The following is a 22162-nucleotide window of genomic DNA, read 5'->3' on the forward strand; positions in this document are numbered from 1 at the left end:
ATTTGCATGTACTATTTTTTTTTTTTTAATTCATAGTATTTCCTTCTTGTAATACAAGTTTATTCTTGTTGACAACAGCATATCACAGCTTTCATAGCTTAAGGCCATATCACATACACAACTAATTGGAGGGGGTGTCAAACTTGATGATTGCAGTTGCTGATCTCTTCACTTGAGGATGTCTGATTACAAGAGATGATGAAATATACAACTTTCCAGCAACTTTTAGGAAAGCCAATAATGCTGTTGGCAGAGTTGGCTCTATTCATTTTTCACTTTTTGTGGACATGTAAGTTCACCCGCAATCTGTCCTTTTTTTCTTTTTTCATTTTTCTTATGGTGTGTAAAACACAAGACATCAGACAGATAAGCCTCCCTGGCTATGTCCAAAATACCCATGTTCTTTATTCCTCATAGCTGCATTACATGTATCGTATTTCCAGGTGATCAGATCTTGCATACACACGAGCCTGTCAATACAACTTAATACAAAACCGGAATTGCAAACTGGTTGGACTGAGTTGTTGGGCATGTCCGACTACATGACTGGATACATAGGCATGTGTTGTGACTGCTCTCAACTCACTAAGATTGTGTAAATGAACTCCACAAGTGAAAATCCTTGGAGAAAATCTTTGAACATTACAGGGACTTTAGTATAAAAAAATTGTTCATATACTAAATGATGCTTTGGGATGATCAATGGCTGGTGAGGATCTCAGTGCATTTTAATTGGATATATTAGACCAATTACACCTACACAAAGATGTGGTTCAGTACAGTCAGCCAAATAAGATGACCCAGTCTGCTTTTTGTCCACCTACTGGTTATAGTAATATTGATAGGTAACAATGTCCTGTCCACTAACTATCTACTGACTCAAAATGATTAAAACTACTTTGCCATTTATTCATTTTTCGAAACTTTTAGTGGTGCTTAGAACAATTCTGTAATTGCTGTTATTCATTTTCTTTTAATCACCACACATTATTCTTTGTACAGTTGAAATAAGCGGTAACCTTTGCATTTATTTAAATTTACGATGTTTGTATGTAACGTGACTTACAAATTACAAACAGAAATATACTTTAAATGTTGGTACTGAGTCAAATATATGTTAAGGCTATGGGGAAAAAATCATTAGTGATACTGAATGCATAAAATCAAAAGGGTTTACGACGAGGTTATGAAAGTTGATTATTTTACTTATGTTAGTTGTTTAGATATTTCCTTAATGATTTTTTTTTTCCTTTCTAGAGCTGTCTTGATTTACGCCATACACCACTGGACTTACAGGAAACATACCGCTTTCATCAGATGTCTGCAAGGTAAGCTTGCTGTAAAAATGTTCAAAAACAAATTGGGGAAAGCTTTCAGAGTTGTGTGCAAAGGGTTCAATGTAAAGGTTTCTTTACACCACTTGTCATGCATTGATTCAGTTTAGGTTTCTTAGAAAGGTGTAGATTTTTGAATAGTTATGTAGGTTTCTTGATAACTTGTAAAAGCAAAGAAATTATAGAAATTTGTTTTGAAAGTGGAGTTGCATAACCCTAACTCTGACCATCCTTTTGGTTGCTATACAGCATGTTTGGTTTTCTGTATGTTGTGTATTTTCATGGTAGCTAAATATTTCATGCTGCCATCAAACAGCTCGAGGTCCAGCCTAGTCATTTTCTATTTTCAGTTTGTACATTCTCCCCTTTTGTCATCCTAAAGGCTTACATGTTTGAACTGGCCTGGTATAAGTGTGCTGCATAAGTGAGTCCTACATGGGGCTGGCTCTTTACTGTCAGGATCAACTCTACCACTTTTCCTATAAGAGAAAGAAATACAGCAGAATCAGAAAGTATTTAGACCCCTTCACTTTGTGTACACTTTACAGTGTACATTTATATGGATAAATTTAACATTTTGCTCATCAATATACATTTAATAACCAATAATGTCAAAATAAAAGCAAATTTTCAGAAAAGATTTTTACATTTACTAAAAATCAAAAACTAAATTTTTTCATCCATATAAGTATTCAGATCCTCTGCTCTGGCACTACGGATTGTGACCAACTGCATCCTGTTCACGTTAATTTTTCTTGCGATGTCCCTAGAACTTGACAGGAGTCCACCTGTGGCAAATTGAATTTATTGCAGATAGTTTAGGAAGTCACACACCTGAGTGTATAATGTCCCACAATTCACACTGCATGGTAGGACAAAAACAAGCTATGAAGTCCAAGGAACTCTATGTAGACCTCCACAGTTTAATAGTGGTGAGGCATAGATCAGGACAAGGGTATAAAACCATTAGTAAAGATGTGTATGTCCCTCATGAGCCCATTGGCCTCAATAATTGTGAAATGGAAGACATAGACTCTTCTCAGAGTTAGAGTTCTGTCTAAACTGAGTAACGAAGTAAGAAGGGCCTTAGTTAGTGAGGAGACCAAGAACCCAACAATCACTCTAACAGAGCATCAGAATTCCTGTGCTTTGATGGAAGAACCTGTCAGAAGGATGGCCATCTTAGCAATACTCCATCATTCAGACATTTATTTCAGAGTGTCTAGATGGAAAACACTCATGAGTCAGAGGCTTGTAACAGTTTAAAGGACCCCTGAGACCATGAGATGATCCTCTGGACTGAGAGCAAAAACTGAACTGTTTCGGCAGAACTCCAAGCACTGTGTCTGGCGAACCCCAGGCACTGCTCATCACCTACTTAATACGAACCTTATAGTAAAGAGTAATGGTGGCACCATCAGACTGTGGGGGTGCTTCTCAGCAGCAAGTACAGGGAAGCTGGTCAGAATTGAGGAAAGCATGAATGTAGCCAAATGCAGAGGAGAGGCTCCATCTCAGAGTGCATGCAACCTCAGCCTGAGGCAGTGATTCACCTTTCTGCATGACAATGACCCAAACCATACAGCCAAGACTTTGGAGTGGTTGCAGGACAAATCTCTGAGTGTCCTTGTTTGGCCCAGACTTAAACCCCATTTGACATCTGTGAAGAGATGTGAAGGTGGCAGTTACAGGTGCTTCCCATTTTTTGATTTTTATTAAATCTGAGACCTTTTAAAAAACATTTTTTCACATTGTCAATATGAGTTATTAAGTGCAGATAGATTGGCAAAAATTAAAAATGTATCCATTTAAAATGAAATTTAAAACACAATAAAGTATGCAGAAAGTGAAGTGGACTGAATACTTTCTGAATCTGCTGTATTTTCAGAAACTGAGTCTTGTGACTGAAATTATAGAAAACTGAAAGTTATCCAAATCATGGGAATGTTATTTGCCCTTCCAGTTTCATCCATCCATTGTCTATCCCTTTTGCCCATTTTATAATTGTGACAAACTTGTTAGCACTGGCAAAAGTTGGAAACCAACCCTGGATTTTGGACCATGAGCTCATTACAGTCTGTTGTCTAGTAAACCTCATTATCACTGTTGAGGACACTTTCAAAAATGAAACACACTGACTAGGTTTGTGGTAAAAATTTCACTCAGTATATTAGGATCTTGCATATTAATTATAGCAGTTTGTTTAGCCTACTGTTTGATCAAAATTGGAAGCTAGTGTTTTTTTTTTTTGCTGTTTAGCTGGCAGTGTATGGTAGATGTTAAATGGCAATGGATGTGTTTATAAAAGCAAGTGTTTTAACTTAAAACACACCTGTATTCTTTATTTTAGTGCACTAGAAGAGCTCACAGATACAACACCGCAGAGAGCTGATCTGAGAGGTTCTCCGGGTGATCCTAGAACTCTTGACCCCTTAAGCTGTAGTCCTTTGAGGAGGTGAACACCTGTACAGAGGGTCACCACCCCCAGGGGTATGTAATGCATGAATTTTAGAAAATGCTGTATTACCTTAATATGATTTTAAAGTTGCAAGGTTTACTCACTGAAAGAACAGTTTGTGTTTGTTTGCTGGTAATATTTGCTTAACTTTCAGCTACTGTGCATGGCTAACTCCTTTATCATGGCGCCGTTTTATATTTGCCTCCCATGTCCTCTGTCTGTGCTTGTACAGAAATCCAGAGACAGGACTGTCCATTAGTAAGCAGCTTTATGGAGATAAGAAATAACCAGGCAGCAACAGATGGTTAAGCTCAGATGGTGGAAGTATTTAGACATACTACTGGTTTTCTATCGCTGAATCAGTTTTTAGCAGGATGTTTTGCCTTTTTCTCTTGCTTCTGGTTTCTGTGTTTTCAGTGATTAGCTTTTTATCTTTTAGCTTTCTAACCATGATTTCTTGTGATTCCCTTGTCCTGCTCACATTATTAAATACATCATTAAAAATGTGTTGGCATAGAAGAAGTTACCAAACAGCTTGAAGAAGACAGTCACAAATGCCAGGACAGTCACTTCCAAATGGCAGGAGGTTGGTAGGCACTGCATTGATTCAGTGCCTGACAGATGATTTTGGGTGATTGGGTCATTCTGTTCATGGTGGAATGATAAATGGTATAGTGCAAAGTTTCAGATGAGGGTTGGGCTTCACCAGACATCTAGTATAATAAATCATTTGATTTTCATAGTTGTGGTGATTAGTGAGATGGGAAAGACTACCATGAGATCTTTTGTACACCAGCAATTTTGGACTAATCAGAAAAAATGAAGACAAATTGAAAAGTTTACTGAGGTTGATGGAGAGTTGGTATGGAAGCATAAGGACTGAATGTGAATTTCATGAACAACAATGTGATAACTGGAAACTGTAGCTGTGGTGGAGCTGATGCATTGCCTTATATTGTATCTAGGAAATTTACTTTGTAGGTAATGCCTTCTGGAAGAGTTTTCATTAAAAAATGTAATGTGAGGGTGGTAAGTGAGCACTGAGTGTGATGACATTGTAAGCATCTTATGGATGTGGTGCAATGTGATATATTAAGTAAACTCTGGAGTTCTTCTGAACAATGTAAGGAACTTCTGCTTGTTTGGTGACATGTTGAAGGTGGGTGGAATGTGATGTGTTTGGCTGTAGTCCCAAACATTGACCTCTTTCTTACTCACTTTTTACTCTTCTTTATTTTTTTACCAATGTCACTTGTATTGAACTTGATTTGTTAAAGATCATACAAATAAAACCTAAATATAAACATATAGTTTAATGACACTGGTGTTCATCATTCCCTTACACTCAATAAACAAACAATGTTATTGAAACATTTTAACATATGTCAAATTACTAAAAAATAGTCTAAGGCCAAGCTATTTAATTCATGCATTTGACTGCTTGTTGGTAAGTACTGTCATAAAATTAGTACTCCTGACTTACAGGAAAAAAAGAATCCAGATTGGAAAAATGTTAAAGAAATATTCTACCCAAAAATAATGGGTTTTTTTTAGTATGTATTGATGACCAAGAAAAGAGTTGCAAAAAAAAAGTTTCTGATATAATAAGTGCCTATGGTGACCAACACTGGACAAAATTGTCCATGAAAAAGTCTCAGGCTGCATAATCCACATGTCAAGTCATATGCTAATGGCATCCCTAATGTATGTATTTTTACTAAAATATTGTTAAACTAGCCAACCCACTACGCCGCATAATTATTTATTGATGTGTGAACACTTCCTGAAAGACACAGTTGTCCAAATGGGGTGGGTTTGAGGATACGACTATGAGTGAATGAAAAGATGGAACTCTGGAGAGAGCAACATACAATTGTCCGTGACTGAAAACTGGCTCTGTCTTGCTTCTTTCCTGCCATGGTTGGCTGCCTTAGTGAATTATATATATAGAAAGAAGATTATACCACAGAATGCACAGCGTAATAGTAAACTAAATGTAAAAACATTGAATAACACTGAGAAAACCTTGAACAACAGAGAAAACTTAACACTGCAAGGGTTCACGCTATAGCACTACGAACCGCTTGCTAAAAACACTTTTTATGAGTTTTAAGCACAGGGAAAAAATGAACATTTGAAAAATCTGTAATTTAATAAACCACCAAGAAAAGTAACATTGTAACAATGCACGCTACAAACCGATCGCTGTAAACAGAAGTGAAAACAAAATCAAGCCCGGTGCAGTCTTTAACTGCCTTCTCCACCTTATGCGTCCAGCCCCCTCTCTCTCACGCCCCTGTGTGTGTCTCTCTCGCGCGCCTGTGTGTGTTGCTCTTTCTGGCTCGCTCGCTGCACAGGGAATGCACAGGGAGAGACTGAACACGTGCGGAAATCATCGGCGCGCATGGCTGCTTAGTGAATTGTTGGTGGGCGTGGCTCTGTCTTTTCGTCTTGCGCACCCGTGTGGGTGTGTCTCTCTCTCACGTGCCTGTATGTGTGTGTCTCTCTCGCACGCCTGTGTGTGTCGCTCTCTCTCTCTCTCTCTCTCTGGCTCGCTCACTCACTGCACAGGGAGAGACTGAACACATGCGGAAATCATCGGCACGCACTGCTGTTAGGTGAATTGTTGGTGGGCGGGGCTCTGAGTTGGCGGGCTTGGCTTTGTCTTGCGTCTTGCCTGCCATGTTTGGCTGCTTTAATGAATTATGTTGATGGGCGGGGCTTGGTGAGTTGGCAGGCGAGGCTCTGTCTTGCGCGTTGCCTGCCATGGTCGGCTGCTTTAGTGAATTATATATATAGATGCCTTTTCCAGAAGTGGGTTATTTAAAAAAAAAAAATCCTTGAAGTCTGGCCACTTAATGAATTCTGTTTAATTAAGAGTGGTGAAGCTTGCAGTTCTCTTTTTACTCGAGGAGGTTATCATTTCAGAGTCCTAGAGATAAGATAGTGATGCCAACTGGGATTTGAAAAGGTAAATAAATGGACACGCTCCTCCATAAACATTAGGGAACTCTGGATCTGGCTTAGAATGGCACAGAAAATAGTGTCACTGTATTATGATTAACTGTGCTGTTATCATATGCAGAAGGTTTCCAGATATTTATTTGTATATAACTTATATGTACTAAAGGACCCTAAATAAAAACTCTACCCTTGAGCTTGTCCAGAATTCAGCCCAGCTGTGGCAGTGAGTTATGCAATGTAATATTGGCTAAAAAAGTGTAAGGTGAAAAAAAAAGAAAAAGGAAATAATTCCAGGTTCGTACTGTGTTGTATTGTTTATTTGTTTATTTACTAATTTTTACAGAAGAAGACCATATGCTGCATATTACTATTTTGTTGTCACGGCTATTCACAGTAAACAGTGCCAACACACTTGACATTGTGTCTTGTTCTTCTGGCGCATAATTAATGCATATGTATAGTGGCTTAACGTATTGCTATTAATCTCGCCATCAATCTGATGCTAGTAAATTAATTTTATTTTGCACTACTCATGTAGTGACCATTTTAGTATGTATCACTAGCAGTAAGATGCATCTATCACTTTTCCTTTTTCTTATCTACAGACAAGTCTTAGCTTCTGACATTAGGTATGATATGGACCACCTATTTCAACTTATTTTTTATTCATTTGAAAATCATGTAATAATTAGTATAATAACTCGCATCTTTGTTATTATGAGAGTTGGTACTAAGCAACTGCATCTCTTACAAGTGTTTCATTTAGGCATATTAATAAAAGCAGCATAATATATTACATTTCATTTGAATTTCAATCAAAAAAGCTCAGCCTGGGTTTAAAATACGTTCCTGTCAGCAGGAGTTGGCACATTCTGCCCCTTGACTGTGTGACTCTGTTATCAGATACCCCTTTGGTTAGTAAATCACTCAAAATTGGTGCCATGTGGGTGTTTGTGAATCAGTGGGCCCTGTGATGGACTCCTTTTAAAGCTCCACATAATGCTGCATTAGATTAAGAAAGTTTGAGAATGTTTACATTCTATGACAATCTATTCATCCAACTACTTTCTGAGCCTAGTTATTTAAGACTGCGAGACATCACAACCTGCTCAATCAGAAAAAGGGGTAAGACATGACAAATAAGAGGCAGAAATTTGAAAATTCTTCCATCCATTTATTATTTAACCAGTTTAATCCAGTTCAGTGTCATAGGGGCCAGAGTTTCAGATGCAAGGCAGTAAATACCCCTGGATTGGAGGCCAGTCAATTTTAGGGCAAACTGACAGACACACACACTCGCACAAAGATTTTTATACACCATGATTTTGTTTTGTTGTACTTAATATGAAGGTATAACTATACCAAGAGGATGCAACATATTTTCAGAATGTATTCTATTAGTATGCATTACAGTATGGATCGTTAAAATTTCATAATTGTAAGTTTTTTATCCTGTTCACTACAAGGATTGATAATAGACCGTAGATGGCAGCTCACTGTGAATGGATTGCCTAAGCACCCAGAACACATACACTTAACTGTGAAATTTTGTTGAACCGATTAATTTGACAGCATGCATGTGAACTAAGGAAGATAATGGAATTCTTCGGAGTACTGAAGTTCTTGGATGAAGCAAACACAAACATAAAGGAAGCATGCATGCTCTACAAAGAAGCTGGGTTTTGGTCTAGATCTTGCTGCCATACACTCAATATGCTGCTATTTTGTTGTCATTTTTTCAAAGTTTAAAATTTAGATATTGGAATGTAGGAGAAGGACTCCAATTGGAGTTGTATACAATATTGAAGGAGAACACCATCATTTTCATGTGGTACCATTGCGGTTCTTGCCAGGCCCAATTTCCATAGACTGAGTTATTCTTTGACTAAAACTAAAAGGCTTAAAATATACTCGGGTTAGACAAAAGAGAATCTCATAAATGATTTCTGTAATCTTATGTTTTTTACAGTTTGAAACTGAAGGCAGTAATTTTAGATTTTAATTTTAAGATTTTATTGTATGTATAAATAGATAGATACTTTATTAATCCCAAGGGGAAATTCACATACTCCAGCAGCAGCATACTGATAAAAAGCAATATTAAATTAAACAGTGATAAAAATGCAGGTATAACAGACAATAACTTTGTATAATGTTAACGTTTAACCCCCCCTCCCGAGTGAAATTGAAGAGTCGCATAGTGTGGGGGAGGAACGATCTCCTCAGTCTGTCAGTGGAGCAGGACAGTGACTGCAGTCTGTCGCTGAAGCTGCTCCTCTGTCTGGAGATGATACTGTTTAGTGGATGCAGTGGATTCTCCATGATTGACAGGAGCCTGCTCAGCGCCCGTCGCTCTGCCACGGATGTCAAACTGTCCAGCTCCGTGCCTGCAATAGAGCCTGCCTTCCTTACCAGTTTGTCGAGGCGTGAGGCATCCCTCTTCTTTATGCTGCCTCCCCAGCACACCACCGCGTAGAAGAGGGCGCTCGCCACAACCGTCTAATGTATGTTAACCGTTTAATGTATGTTAATAGCTAAAGTAATCTATGGCAATTTTGAAAGATTCCACTTTTCCCTGCCTGAAAGAGGAAAGGTAAGGAAGTTGTACAGGCATTAAATAGAACTTTTTTGTTTTTTTATTAAAATACAATAACAATTGTTTGGAATCTTGTATACATTAACAAAGGTAAATTGTTTTTGTTTTAGCCTTCCCTCCAAACTGAAACTGTGTTTTTGACCACCAAAACTTTATCATTTCAAAAATGCTTTCAAAAGTGTGTAAATCTAAAAACACCAGCTATGTGTAGAAAGTGCTACATGTACAGAGCACAGCACATGTTAAATTGATGCCTGCTGTGTACTTTGTATTCCAAGTTGCATGAAAACGTAAACAATGCACGGACACTGCATACTCAACAGTGTATACGTAAGCTTGAATAAACAGTTGGTTTTCTTTGCTTATGCATGCCTTTGCTGTAAAACCATGTGTGATTCAATACGTGCGAGTGTGTGTATATGATTCAATACTAGCGGCACCTTTTCAATATACCGTATTTTTCGCACCATAAGACGCACTTTTTTTCCCCAAAAGAAGGTTGGAAATGTCTGTGCGTCTTATGGAGCGAATATTGCGTCACAGACCATGATGTGTATTACCTGAGAAAAGTCGACATCCAGGGGTAGAGGGCGACAAAACTCACTGTTACGTTACAGGCATTCCCTATGTGCTTGGAGGAATGTTAGACTCATTGACTCGGCATCTAATCCTTGCGTGTGCGTGAGTTGCGAAATGTAAACAAATGTAAACAAAGGCAAGATGGCATCGACATCTCACGAGGGAGCGAAGCGAGTGCAGAAAACAAAATACTCAGCAGACGATGTTTTGCACATTATCACTGAGTCGAACTGTGATTTTTCAGAATCTGATTTTGTTGAGAGTGATCAGGAGATCGAACAAGAGAGTGAGGAACTGGCATCAGCTGATCGGGACACCAGCCGATGCCGCCCCAGCTGAGCGCATTTGTGCAGCCGATGCACCTATGGCAAGGTTTGTGTGGGAGGAATACCTAGACATTGATCCGTGGGAGCCAAACTGGCTACCGGACTTCACAAGACAGTATGGCTTGCTGTTGGACTCGACAGATTACCAGCCACTGGACTACTTCAGGGTGTTCTTTACTGAAGCTGCCTTTCAGCTACTGTCAGATGAGACAAACAGGTATGCAGAGCAATTTTTTGAATCGAGGGCTGTGCTTGCACCGCATTCTCGTTGTTCAAACTGGAAACCCACAACAAAACACAAGATGAAGGGCTTTGTGGCATTACAAATATACTAGACTGGGGATATAACTTCAGAGAGCATTGGTCCAAACATGCTTTGTCCCCTGGTGGCTTTGGACATGCTATGCCGCATGATTATAGGTACGTGTTCCTGCAAAGTGATTGTGAGCAACTGAGCTTCATAAATTCTGACACTAGTGATGAGGAGTTCTTGGGGTTTCCATAAAACTAGAAGAGTGCTTGAACCTTAAAATCTCTCCTTATTTGTTAATGACAGTGATGATGTTTCTTAATACAGCTGTTGAATTTACATGGTTGAAATATTATTCTGCTATATTTTATTAAACATATTAGTACACCATTTGGTTCAGAATATTTTTTTTCTTGTTTTCCTCCTCTAAACCTAGGTGCGTCTAATGGTCAGGTGCGTCTTATGGAGCAAAAAATACGGTTGCTGTACTCAAATTGTTTATTTTTTTTCTCTAAATGGCACCCCATTTATCACCAAGGACCACATTTCATCAGTTCTTCCATGTTCACAAAGAAATCCTACTGTTCATTTTTACATTTGCATATATTGGGTCTTCTTTTTTCATCTCCACAGTTGTACTGCCACATGCCATATTGTGTCAGAAGGTAAAGGAACACCCACTCTCCACCTCGCCACTACAACAAGCAATTGAAAATCAGGAGGAAATCGGCACTACATGGAGAACCAGCACATGTAGAATCTACTCATTACACAGCCACACTCATTTGTATTAGGACAAAGATGTACCATATAATTTAACACACTCACTTTTGGGAAATAAATGGAGAAAATGAGATAGTAGAAATATGTACAAATGTCAGTAATACAGGAACCTAGAGTAGCTTCCAGTAGCTGTGAGGCACCAGTGCTCACTGCTCCGCCACCAAGCTCATCCATCTCCTTACCACAAAGTTAAATTATAGAGTACTTCCTAGAAGGCCATTAAACTGTTAGACAAGAAACATTCAATCAGTGTGCATAATTAACCGATTACCTGAAGTGACAGTAATTATACTCAAATGCCAGTCAGCCGTTCTGTCAGGAAGGTGTTTACTATATATAGTGCTTAGTAACTGTCTAAAAAGAAGCTCCTTTATTAAAGCAGAGGACACATTATTGTGAGAGAGATTTCTTTCCTATCAATGTATAAATAGTGTTTTGTGAAAATTTGATATGCTTGTACATTTTTGATGTTCCACTTCCAAAAATGAAGTTCAGAATACAGTATGTTAAAAGAGGTATTTGTTTCTCTGATCTTCATCCTCACTGTGATAAACACTTTCAGGGTGAAAATAAAATTAATGAAATCCTTCAACTACAGAACTACAGAAAAGTTTAAATGCTGTGAATCTTCTGTTTCTTTGTGTCAGCTTTTGGAACAAGTCCCTTCTGTAGCAATAATATTTGTTAACCATTTGCACAGTTGCATGTTAAGTTTTATGAGCAGTCTTCTTGGTAGGGTAACTTTTAGTCATTTACGGTGGCTGGGAAATCTCCTGCAGGCTTGTGTTTCCAAATCTTACCACAGCCTTATGTTGGATTTACATCCATCCTTATCCAACCCGCTATATCCTAACTACAGGGTCACGGGGGTGTGCTGGAGCCAATCCCAGCCAACACAGGGCGCAAGGCAGGAAACAAACCCCGGGCAGGGCACCAGCCCACTGCAGGGCACACACACACCAAGCACATACTAGGGACAATTTAGGATCGCCAATACACCTACCCTGCATGTCTTTGGACTGTGGGAGGAAACCACAGGACCCGGAGGAAACCCACGCAGACACGGGGAGAACATGCAAATTCCATGCAGGGAGCACCCGAGAAGCGAACCCAGGTCTCCTAACTGCGAGGCAGCAGCACTACCACTGCGCCATCATGCCGCCAATTTGGATTTACATCTGGACCTTAAAGGTGGCACTCATTGTATTGTGTATTACTACACTATTTAATTATTAGTTTTATTTTTTATTTGTGAAGTTATGCTGTTTCTTCTCATAGCTTTCTCTGTACATTTTGTCAACTTTCCTCATTGCAGATTAACCTTCACTCACCTCACTCCTGACTGTAGACTCAGTGTGGCACTGGCAAAGTACATCCTGTTAAACCCCTTCTTGAGGCTTTGTCTGGGATCAGATTTGATTGTCCTACAAAACACCAGGCTGTTTAAGAGAATTATACTTCTGAGCTCAAAGGCATTAATAAAGTAGATCCAGCAGAGTTCTTTCAACGTAACGGTGAATCATGTACTCGAGGACACAAGTGGAAATTAAAGGGAAGTGCATGCAGGACTGAAGCTAGAAAGCACTTTTTATGCAAAGAGTTTTGGAAATATAGAACAAACTACAGAGATATGCATTTGAAGCAGAAACCTTGACAACCATTAAAAAGTATCTGGAGATATTAGGGCAGCTTATCTATTAGCTAAACAAATACCCTTGATGGACTAAATGGTTTCCTCTCTTTTTTGTCAAAACTCTTATGCTCTTGATAGCTCTATATTGGCATAGTATGATTGCATGTGTCATCATTTTCTTATTCAGAGCAACTTTTAATATTGTGATAATCCTTATTTTAGAGAGGTAAGTGTGATATAGTGGATAAAACATGGAATTTTAAACTCAAAGTTGGCCAGTTGAATTCCCTCAACTCGCTATATGAACTTGAGCATGTTACATAACCTGCCTGTGTTCCAGCTGTAAAAAATGTATACATAAATAATTGTAATTTATTGTGAAATTTGTTTATTTACAAAGATGTCAGCAAAATGGATGATAAAAATAATGCAAAAAGAGTAACTGACAAAAAATACTGTATTTCCTACAGAAAAGAGCATATATTTGAAGCAGCCTTCATCTAATGTATCCATGGGTTGGGATTGGGCAGGGTTCCATATTTGGACAGGAGGCCAACCCTTTCAGAGGCACAAGAAGAAAGGCAGAACATGCCAGTCTAGAAGTGGCTTTCCACCAGGGTTGGACTGAGGAACAACACCCGGCTGGGAAGCCAGTGTGATGGAAGGACAGGGGGAGATAACTAGGCAGGGCTACATGCGCCTCCTGACACATTAGGTGGCAGCATCCCTGGGCAGCACTACCAGTATGTATGCCCATAAGGCATGCTAAAAATTATAGCCCCATGGGACAGCCTTGATGTTTTCTGGGGGTGCCATCAGAGGGTGCTGTAGGGATCTGTAATCCCTGCTTTCGGGCATTTTTACTCGACCCGTAAGTGCTTCCAACAGTCTGTTCCCTACAACTGGAAGTACTCCTTGGTCTAAGATAAGAAAGCCATTCGGCCTCATGTAGATGAGTTGGAGTCGAGAGAGGAGCTGGACAACGCTTGCCTGGAAGTACTTGAAGTATAAAAGAGAGACAGATGAGAAAAAATGAACATTTGTGATTAAACAACGTGTGAGAAGCCTTTCTGTAGGGTATTTTGGTTAATAAACTTTGAATTTGAGCACAGGACTTGTAGTTGGGTTTGGAGTGCTGCAACACCCCTACTGGTCACACCATACATCATGGTTTGTTCCACATTATCACTATTTTGCTAGAAAAAATATTATTGAACACATCTGTGGGAGAAAAGCAGATCTGTGGACTGGATGGTTAGTGTAATCATTGTGGCCTAGCAGCTAAGGAAATGCACTTTAAAGTCCACTATATGGTCAAAAGTATGTGTACACCCGTCCAAATTATTGAGTTTAGGTGTTTCAGTGTTACACATCATTAAAAAATGCATAAATTCAAATCACATAACCATGCAATCTCCATTGACAAACACAGGCTGAAGAATGGGTTGACTTTAACAGTACTCACCTTGTTTTCTGCTTATATATCAATATGGAAAAGTTTCAGGAAAAGAAAACGCCATTAGCCACAAAACATTCTTGTGACCTGGCCGAAGCAGGAGATTTAATGTTAATAGTTCTTGTGCATGTATTGCAATTGCGATGTTTCTTTTGGAAGTATTGCCTGCATCATGTAAAAAAGCTTTTAGTTAGCCATATGGCAATCAATTGCATTTGCATTAATTATAGTTCTGATTTTTTTTTTTGTTTTCTCTAAATTTTAGCTTACGCCGAGACACTGTACAGTTACAGATTTTTTTTTTTTTTTTGATTTAATAAGTCAAGCTCTGTAATGAGCCACAGCCACTGTTGCTATGCTGTCATCACATTCTTGCTTCAGGCAATCAGCCAGGTGCCCCTGCGATAAATGTTCCTGTAATTTCCCATCACATGCTACCAGTTTGTACTGTAACTTATAGAAGCTGAAGGGGGTGTTGCAGTGTCTCTACAGAAAGCACGACTTCCTGCAATCATCTGCTCAAGACTAGAAGCACACAGCGATTTTTCACCTCCCATCTTTGCTCACTTCTAATCTTGTTGCCTTGTGAGTAGTCAGACATTGGTGTGTCCACCTTCAGACCACTTTGAGAACGCCTTTGCCAGGTCATATTGTATGTACTATATAATGTTGCACTCCACAAACATCACTTAAAGATGATCTTCTTGAACTCCTAGTTTCTAAAATTTGCTAGCAGCTCTCTTCTCTTGTTAAGTACATCTTGGGGTCCTCACAGTGGTGCCCTTAAAGCTTTCATTTTTCTGAAGTGACCAAATTTAGCAGCAAAAGATCATAAACAGTTTATCAAAAGAAAGGAGATCTTTCAGTACATTAAGATAGGTAGGTCTTCTGATAGCTAAGTTGTCCCAATATTTCATCCAGCTCTTCAGCTTCCTTTTATAATCTTTGTGTTCTGGTCTTTCTTTACACTTTGAAGCAGGTTTTAAAGAAAAATACATTGAAATCCAATTCAAAAAAAGTACATTTAAAAAATATGTATGTATTCTTTGAATTTGTTCCATGTGAATAGTTTTGAAGGAGGTAGTGAGTATAGTAGAAGAGGGTCCAGGGTGATCAGTTGTGGTGGATGATTTCAAAGTTGGGGATTGGTGCAACCCTGGGTGAACACCAACCCCAACCCACATTGGCTTATTATCCACTGGTGTTAGTAGTACAACATTTTATTGAAAGTGTTATTTTCTATGGGGGCATTCAGGCATTTACACTACTTTTCACTCTTAAAAGTCTTCTGTTACACTGTACTTATCTTGATGCTTGTACAGTATCAATAAGCATAAACAAATGTCCATGTCAGTAATAATAATGATGTGGAGACTCAACTCCTTTGTTCACATGTACATTATGAATAAAACTGCCACCACCTTCTCTGGTTTACCTGAAGAGGCTAAGCAACATGCCACAGACCTCTCTGGCACCCCCAGTGGTCATGCTGACACAGTGTCATGTTTACATGCTTCTACCGGACAGCTCCATAAGAAAATCTTATTAAATTCACTTTATTTTAGCATAGCGTTCTTCAATGAGTGCAAGCTTCAAAGCACTCTGTAACAAGTTCACAGGTAAATGCAATTACACACTTTAAGACTATTCTTTAAATAATTATTAAACTGTAAAGACACAGATTTGTTTAAACCAGGGGTCCCCAACTCTGGTCCTGGAGGGCCACAGTGGCTGCAGGTTATCATTCTAACCATTTTCTTAATTGGTGACCAGTTTTTTCTGCTAATTAACTCCTTTCCCTTTTGTTTTAATTGACTTGCTTTTTAAGGTTTGTTCCCCTGAATGTCTTCATCGTTCCTCTGAATTGCTTCACTTCTTTCCTTAAATGGCACCCAAACAGAAATGAAATGTGAAGTGAGTGAGCCAACAGATGACCAACTAAGTCAGGGTCTCAAACTCCAACCAGTTTCACTCCAAGCAGTTGCTTAATTAGGCGCCAACTCTTGTTATTTAAACCCATTCTTTAATTCCATGGCTTGTTGCTGCTCTCATTGTGCAATAGCAGACATTTCTGAAATTATTGATTTTCTTTTTTCTAAGGGCACTGTTAAAATGTTTTTGGGACCTGAGCAGATCAACATTTCTGAGACCTTCATCTTTCTTTATTTTCACATAATATATGGTGGACAATAAAGGGTTCTGAGTCTTCAATAGAAAGTCCATTAAAATGAATTCAAAAGAAGTTAATTAGCAGCAATTAAGAAAAGGGTTAGAATGAAAACCTGCAGCCACTGTGGCCCTCCAGGACTGGAGTTGGGAACCCTTGGTTTAAACCGACATTGAAATTGTTTAACATAAATGAAACCTAACATTATCTGTCACTTAATTGACAGACTGTTGAACTATGACTAGTCGACAATTACAGTCATATGAAAAAGTTTGGGAACCCCTCTTAATTCTTTGAATTTTTGTTTATCATTGGCTGAGCTTTCAAAGTAGTAACTTCCTTTTAATATTTGACATACCTTATGGAAACAATAGTATTTCAGCAGTGACATTAAGTTTATTGGATTAACAGAAAATGTGCAATATGCATCATAACAAAATTAGACCGGTGCATAAATTTGGGCACCCCAACAGAGATATTACAATACTTAGTTGAGCCTCCTTTTGCAAATATAACAGCCTCTAGACACCTCCTATAGCCTTTGATGAGTGTCTGGATTCTGGATGGAGGTATTGTTGACCATTCTTCAATACAAAATCTCTCCAGTTCAGTTAAATATGATGGCTACCGAGCCTGGACAGCCTGCTTCAAATCATCCCATAGATTTTCGATGATATTCAAGTCAGGGGACTGTGATGGCCATTCCAGAACATTGTACTTCTCCCTCTGCATGAATGCCGATGTAGATTTTGAACTGTGTTTTGGGTCATTGTCTTGTGATAATATCCAACCCCTGCGTAACTTCAACTTTGTGACTGATGCTTGAACATTATCCTGAAGAATTTGTTGATATTGAGTTGAATTCATCTGACCCTCGACTTTAACAAGGGCCCCAGTCTCAGAACTAGCCACACAGCCCCACAGCATGATGGAACCTCCACCAAATTTGACAATAGGTAGCAGGTGTTTTTCTTGGAATGCGGTGTTCATCTTTCGCCATGCAAAGCGCTTTTTGTTATGAGCAAATAACTCAATTTTTGTCTCATCAGTTCAAAGCACTTTGTTCCAAAATGAATCTGGCTTGTCTTAATGAGCATTTGCTTACAACAGGTGACTCTGTTTGTGGTGTGAGTGCAGAAAGGGCTTCTTCCTCATCACCCTGCCTATACAGATGTTCTTTGTGCAAATTGCGCTGAATTGTAGAACGATGTACAGATACACCATCTGCAGCAAGATGTTCTTGCAGGTCTTTGGAGGTGATCTGTGGGTTGTCTGTAACCATTCTAACAATCCTGCACATATGCCGCTCCTGTATTTTTCTTGGCCTGTCAGACCTGCTGGGTTTAACAGAAACTGTGCCTGTGGCCTTCCATTTCCTGATTACATTCCTTACAGTTGAAACTGACAGTTTAAACCTCTGAGATAGCTTTTTGTAGCCTTCCCCTAAACCATGATACTGAACAATCTTTGTTTTCAGACCTTTTGAGAGTTGCTTTGAGGATCCCATGCTGTCACTCTTTAGAGGAGAGTCAAAGGAAAGCACAACTTGCAATTAACCACCTTAAATACCTTTTCTCATGATTGGACATACCTGTCTATGAAGTTCAAGGCTTAACGAGCTAATCCAACCAATTTGGTGTTGCAAGTAATCAGTATTGAGCAGTTAGTTACATGCATTCAAATCAGCAAAATTACAAGGGGACCCAAATTTTTGCCCAGCCAGTTTTTCACATTTGATTTAATTTCATACAACTAAATACTGCTTCACTAAAAATCTTTGTTCAGAAAACACCCCAGTACTCAGATGTTCCTAGGAAATGAAAGACATACCACTGTTATCTTTTTTGTTGAAAGTAGACTAAATTATTATGCAGGCTGAGAGGGGTTCCCAAACCTTTTCATTTGACTGTATATAATAACTTAGAAATGCGTGGAACATCCTAACTACTGAAACTCCAGCTTCACACAATGATGGAAGCTACCTTTAAAGACAAGGACTTTAAAATAAGATGGCCTTAGTACTGGACTCAACAAAAGTCTTTATTGCCCTATTTCTGTTGCAGTGCTCAGTGAGTTTTGTGATAACAAGTCACAGGAGGACTCTTATTTGAGCTGTCTGGTTGATGTGTCCAAATTCTATCGAGTTCTGTCTGAGGGGAGGCGCACTTTCCTCTGCTATGCAGCACCTGTGTGTTGCTGCATTTTAGTGTCATATGTGCCGTCCTAAACACTGAAGTTTCCCCTGCCTTTCTCACTCCTCTCTTACAGTTAAAATAAAGTGTGAGTGCAAACATTAAGCAAGAGTTCAGCTTGAAGTCTTGTAACAGTAGAACACTTTTTGAGATTTATTAATCTTAAAATACCATATCTCAAGAAGTACAATTTAGTCAAAAAAAACAGTCACTGCAGACATTCTTAAACATTCATATTAGAACTTACAAAAATCTTAACACTCTACCCATACAGTTCAGAGAGCCATATGAACAAAAGGCCCATTATGAAATAAATTCTTATACATTCAAAGATGTTTATGGAAAAACATAGTTTTGCACTTGGAGTGGAGGAGATAGAAACGGCAATTATTGTTTCAAGCCCAGCTCCTTTTTCACTAAGATATAGGACTAATATCACTTCTTTCAAACACATACTGTACTGATCTGTTAGAAGTATTGCTGTTGAAAGTTTAAGTTCAAATTGCTAGTATTCCATTTCATTCCATTAAATGTAGAACTACTGAAATTATCTTCGAGACTGCCTGACTGCAGTCTCTTCTGTCTGCTCCTTATAATTTAATTTTCATCGAGTGCATTCATCATTTTGTCAGTTTTCACTATTCAGCCGCAAATGACAGTAAAGGAACCAACCATGATGGGAGGCCGGTCTATCCCAGGACACATTCACAACCTCACTTATGACAGCAATCTTTTGTTGTTACCAGTTAAGTATAACTACCATGGAAATATGAGAAGAACATGCATACTCAACAAAAGATGAGTCCAAGTTATTACTTATTGATTATTTGATATATTTTTCATCTTAAAAGACACTGGGATCCATGTTCTTTGACAGGGAATGACTATGCCCCCCTGTATGACTTCTTGTTAGTTTTAATTGATGGTTAGTGTAGTCATTGTGGCCTAGCAGCTAAGGAAATGCACTTTAAAGTCCACTATATGGTCAAAAGTATGTGTACACCCGTCCAAATTATTGAGTTTAGGTGTTTCAGTGTTACACATCATTAACAAATGCATAAACTCAAATCACATAACCATGCAATCTCCATTGACAAACACTGGCTGAAGAATGGGTTGTACTCAAGGGCTCAGTGACTTTAAACATGGGATTGCCATAGGATACCACCTTTGCCATAAGTCAGTACGTGAAGTTTTTGCTCTGCTAGATCTGGCTCAGGCAGTTGTAAGTGCTATTATGAGAAGTGGAAGCACTGAGGAGCAACAGCAGCTCAGCAACAAAGTGTAAACCACGCAAACTCACAGTGCTGGCCAAGTGTAGAAGTATGAACAGAGTATGTAAAAATATCCTCTCCTGTGTTGCATCACTCAAAACAGAGTTCCAAACTGCCTCTGTAAGCAACATCAGCACAAGCATTATGCACCGAGAGCTTCATAAAATGGGTTTCCATGTCTGAGCAGCAGTACACAAGCCTAAGACCTCTACAGGATATATGCAATGACAAGAATCAGCTGGGGTGGAGTAAAGCATGTTGCCACTTCTCTGTGGAGCTGTGGTAACGTGTTCTCTGGAATGATGAATCACACTTCACTATCTGCCAGTCTGATGGATGAATCTGGGTTTGAGAATGCTATCTTCTGGCCTGCCCTACATAGTCCGTACTCTGAAATTTGGTGAAGGAAGGATAATGGTCAGTTTTTCACGGTTTGGGTTAGGCCCCTTGGTTCCAGTGAAGGCTACAGCCTGCAAAAACATTTTGAACAGTTATGCACTTAAAACATTGTGGCAACAGATTGGCAAAAGTACTTTTCCATTCCAGCATGTCCGTGCCCCCCTGCACAAAGCCAGGTTCATAAAGACTTGGAGAAACTCTAATGACTTGCACAGAGTCCTGAAATCAGTCCTATTGAACACCATTGGGATGAATTGGAATATTGATTGCAAGCTAGGTCTTCTCCTCCGATATCGTTCACTGACCTCACAAATGCTATTTTGGCTGAATGTGCACAAATTCCCACAGACACATTCCAAAATCTTGTGGAAAGCCTTGGCTGAAGAATGGAGTCTTTTATACGTACAAAGACTTGGTCAACTCCATAGTAATGCCCATGGCTTTGAAATGGGACCTCCAACAAGCTCATATAGGTGTGATGGTTAGTTGTCAGGTGTCCACAAAGTTTGGCCATATATAATAAAAGTAAACATAAAAGGTGCTATACACACGGTAGATGGATAGGTAGAAGAGGTACTGTATAAGATATTGATTGCTAGACATGAAAAGCACAATGATAGAGATGAGTGAGTGAGTGTGAGGAAAAGCACTATATCATAGACAGATTGACAGATAGAAAGGACAATGTATTATCAATGTATGATTGATAGGCTGATATAAAGACACTTTAACAGGTAGGTGGGTAGATATGTGAAAGGCACTTTATATGACATTGACATGAAACATGCTATATTGAATTCCCATTTTTGACTCACTGCATGACTCTAACTGTATTACTAAATCTGGTCTAAAATGACAAATTGGAACAATTTTACTCTTTTTTTGTTTTGCTTTTATCTAAAGCCTGATAGTCACGTTTCAGGAAGTGGTGGTGTGTCCTGTTATTGACCTATGTCTGTCCAGGATTTTATGGTGCCTTGTGCCCACTATTGCCAGCTGCATGACCCAGAGCTTAAGCAGACTTGAAAAAGAATGGCTGGATTTTACCTGGCACAACTCTCAAACCAATTTAAATTTGTTCCATATTTCCACGGTTGGAGACCTGACTGGTTAATCAATGTGCTCAGGGTTCTACAGAGCCAACAGCCTTGTTTTTACAGCTCTTTGACTTAGCTGCTAGGCCACATTCTTTACTCAGAATTGTAAAGAAGTTTAAGTTCACTCACCAGGGCAGTGCATAAAATGATATTTAATTTTAAAGTCTATTTTATTCTGTAACTTGAACACTTTTTCACTTCTTGGCAAGCAAGAAGAATGAAAACACCTGATGCTACTGCTGTATCAAAAGCAGCATTTATGATTATCTTCTGGTACTTGCCATTAGTACACCTAAACTGCTGTATGTCTGTTGGTGTGTTTTGCAATGATACATGATAATATGCTTTTCCCTTTCTCACTCTGTTTATGCCTTTAGTACCACAGTTTTCAGCGAGAGAATTAACCACATCAAGGTCTGTGCTGAAAACCAGTCAGTGGCAGATTCTTGTGCTGCACACCAAAAACAAGGGGACCTGTGGTCTTATGCTGCTTTTTTATAAGGGAAAGAAGTAAAGTAAGACATTTGCACTGCATGCCAATGAAGTCTTTTGCAACGCTGCTTTGTTCTTGGTGCTGGTGTTGTTTGAATTGAATGTAATGATCAAGGAAAGGCGCTTCTTTTTATCCTGTTTGTGGGACAGATAAGCTGACAG

At 38.9% G+C, this 22162-nt stretch overlaps 1 protein-coding gene across 2 annotated transcripts in view; it reads left to right on the top strand.

The window, feature by feature from the left end:
- dtna (dystrobrevin, alpha) overlaps positions 1 to 22162 on the top strand; it is a 468481-nt gene that overhangs the window by 158033 nt on the left and 288286 nt on the right. Inside the window, exons 2-3 of one of the 2 annotated variants that reach the window (XM_051929100.1) lie at positions 1258 to 1328; positions 3685 to 3824. Coding sequence is in view for 1 of the 2 variants with exons in the window: in XM_051929099.1 (XP_051785059.1) it covers positions 1318 to 1328 (11 nt within the window). In the remaining variant the exon portion in view is untranslated. The remainder of the gene's footprint in view (positions 1 to 1257; positions 1329 to 3684; positions 3825 to 22162) is intronic. The other variant, XM_051929099.1, reaches the window with a different exon arrangement.

The sequence above is a fragment of the Erpetoichthys calabaricus genome, chromosome 6, assembly GCF_900747795.2.
Source record: "Erpetoichthys calabaricus chromosome 6, fErpCal1.3, whole genome shotgun sequence".
NCBI lineage: Eukaryota > Metazoa > Chordata > Cladistia > Polypteriformes > Polypteridae > Erpetoichthys > Erpetoichthys calabaricus.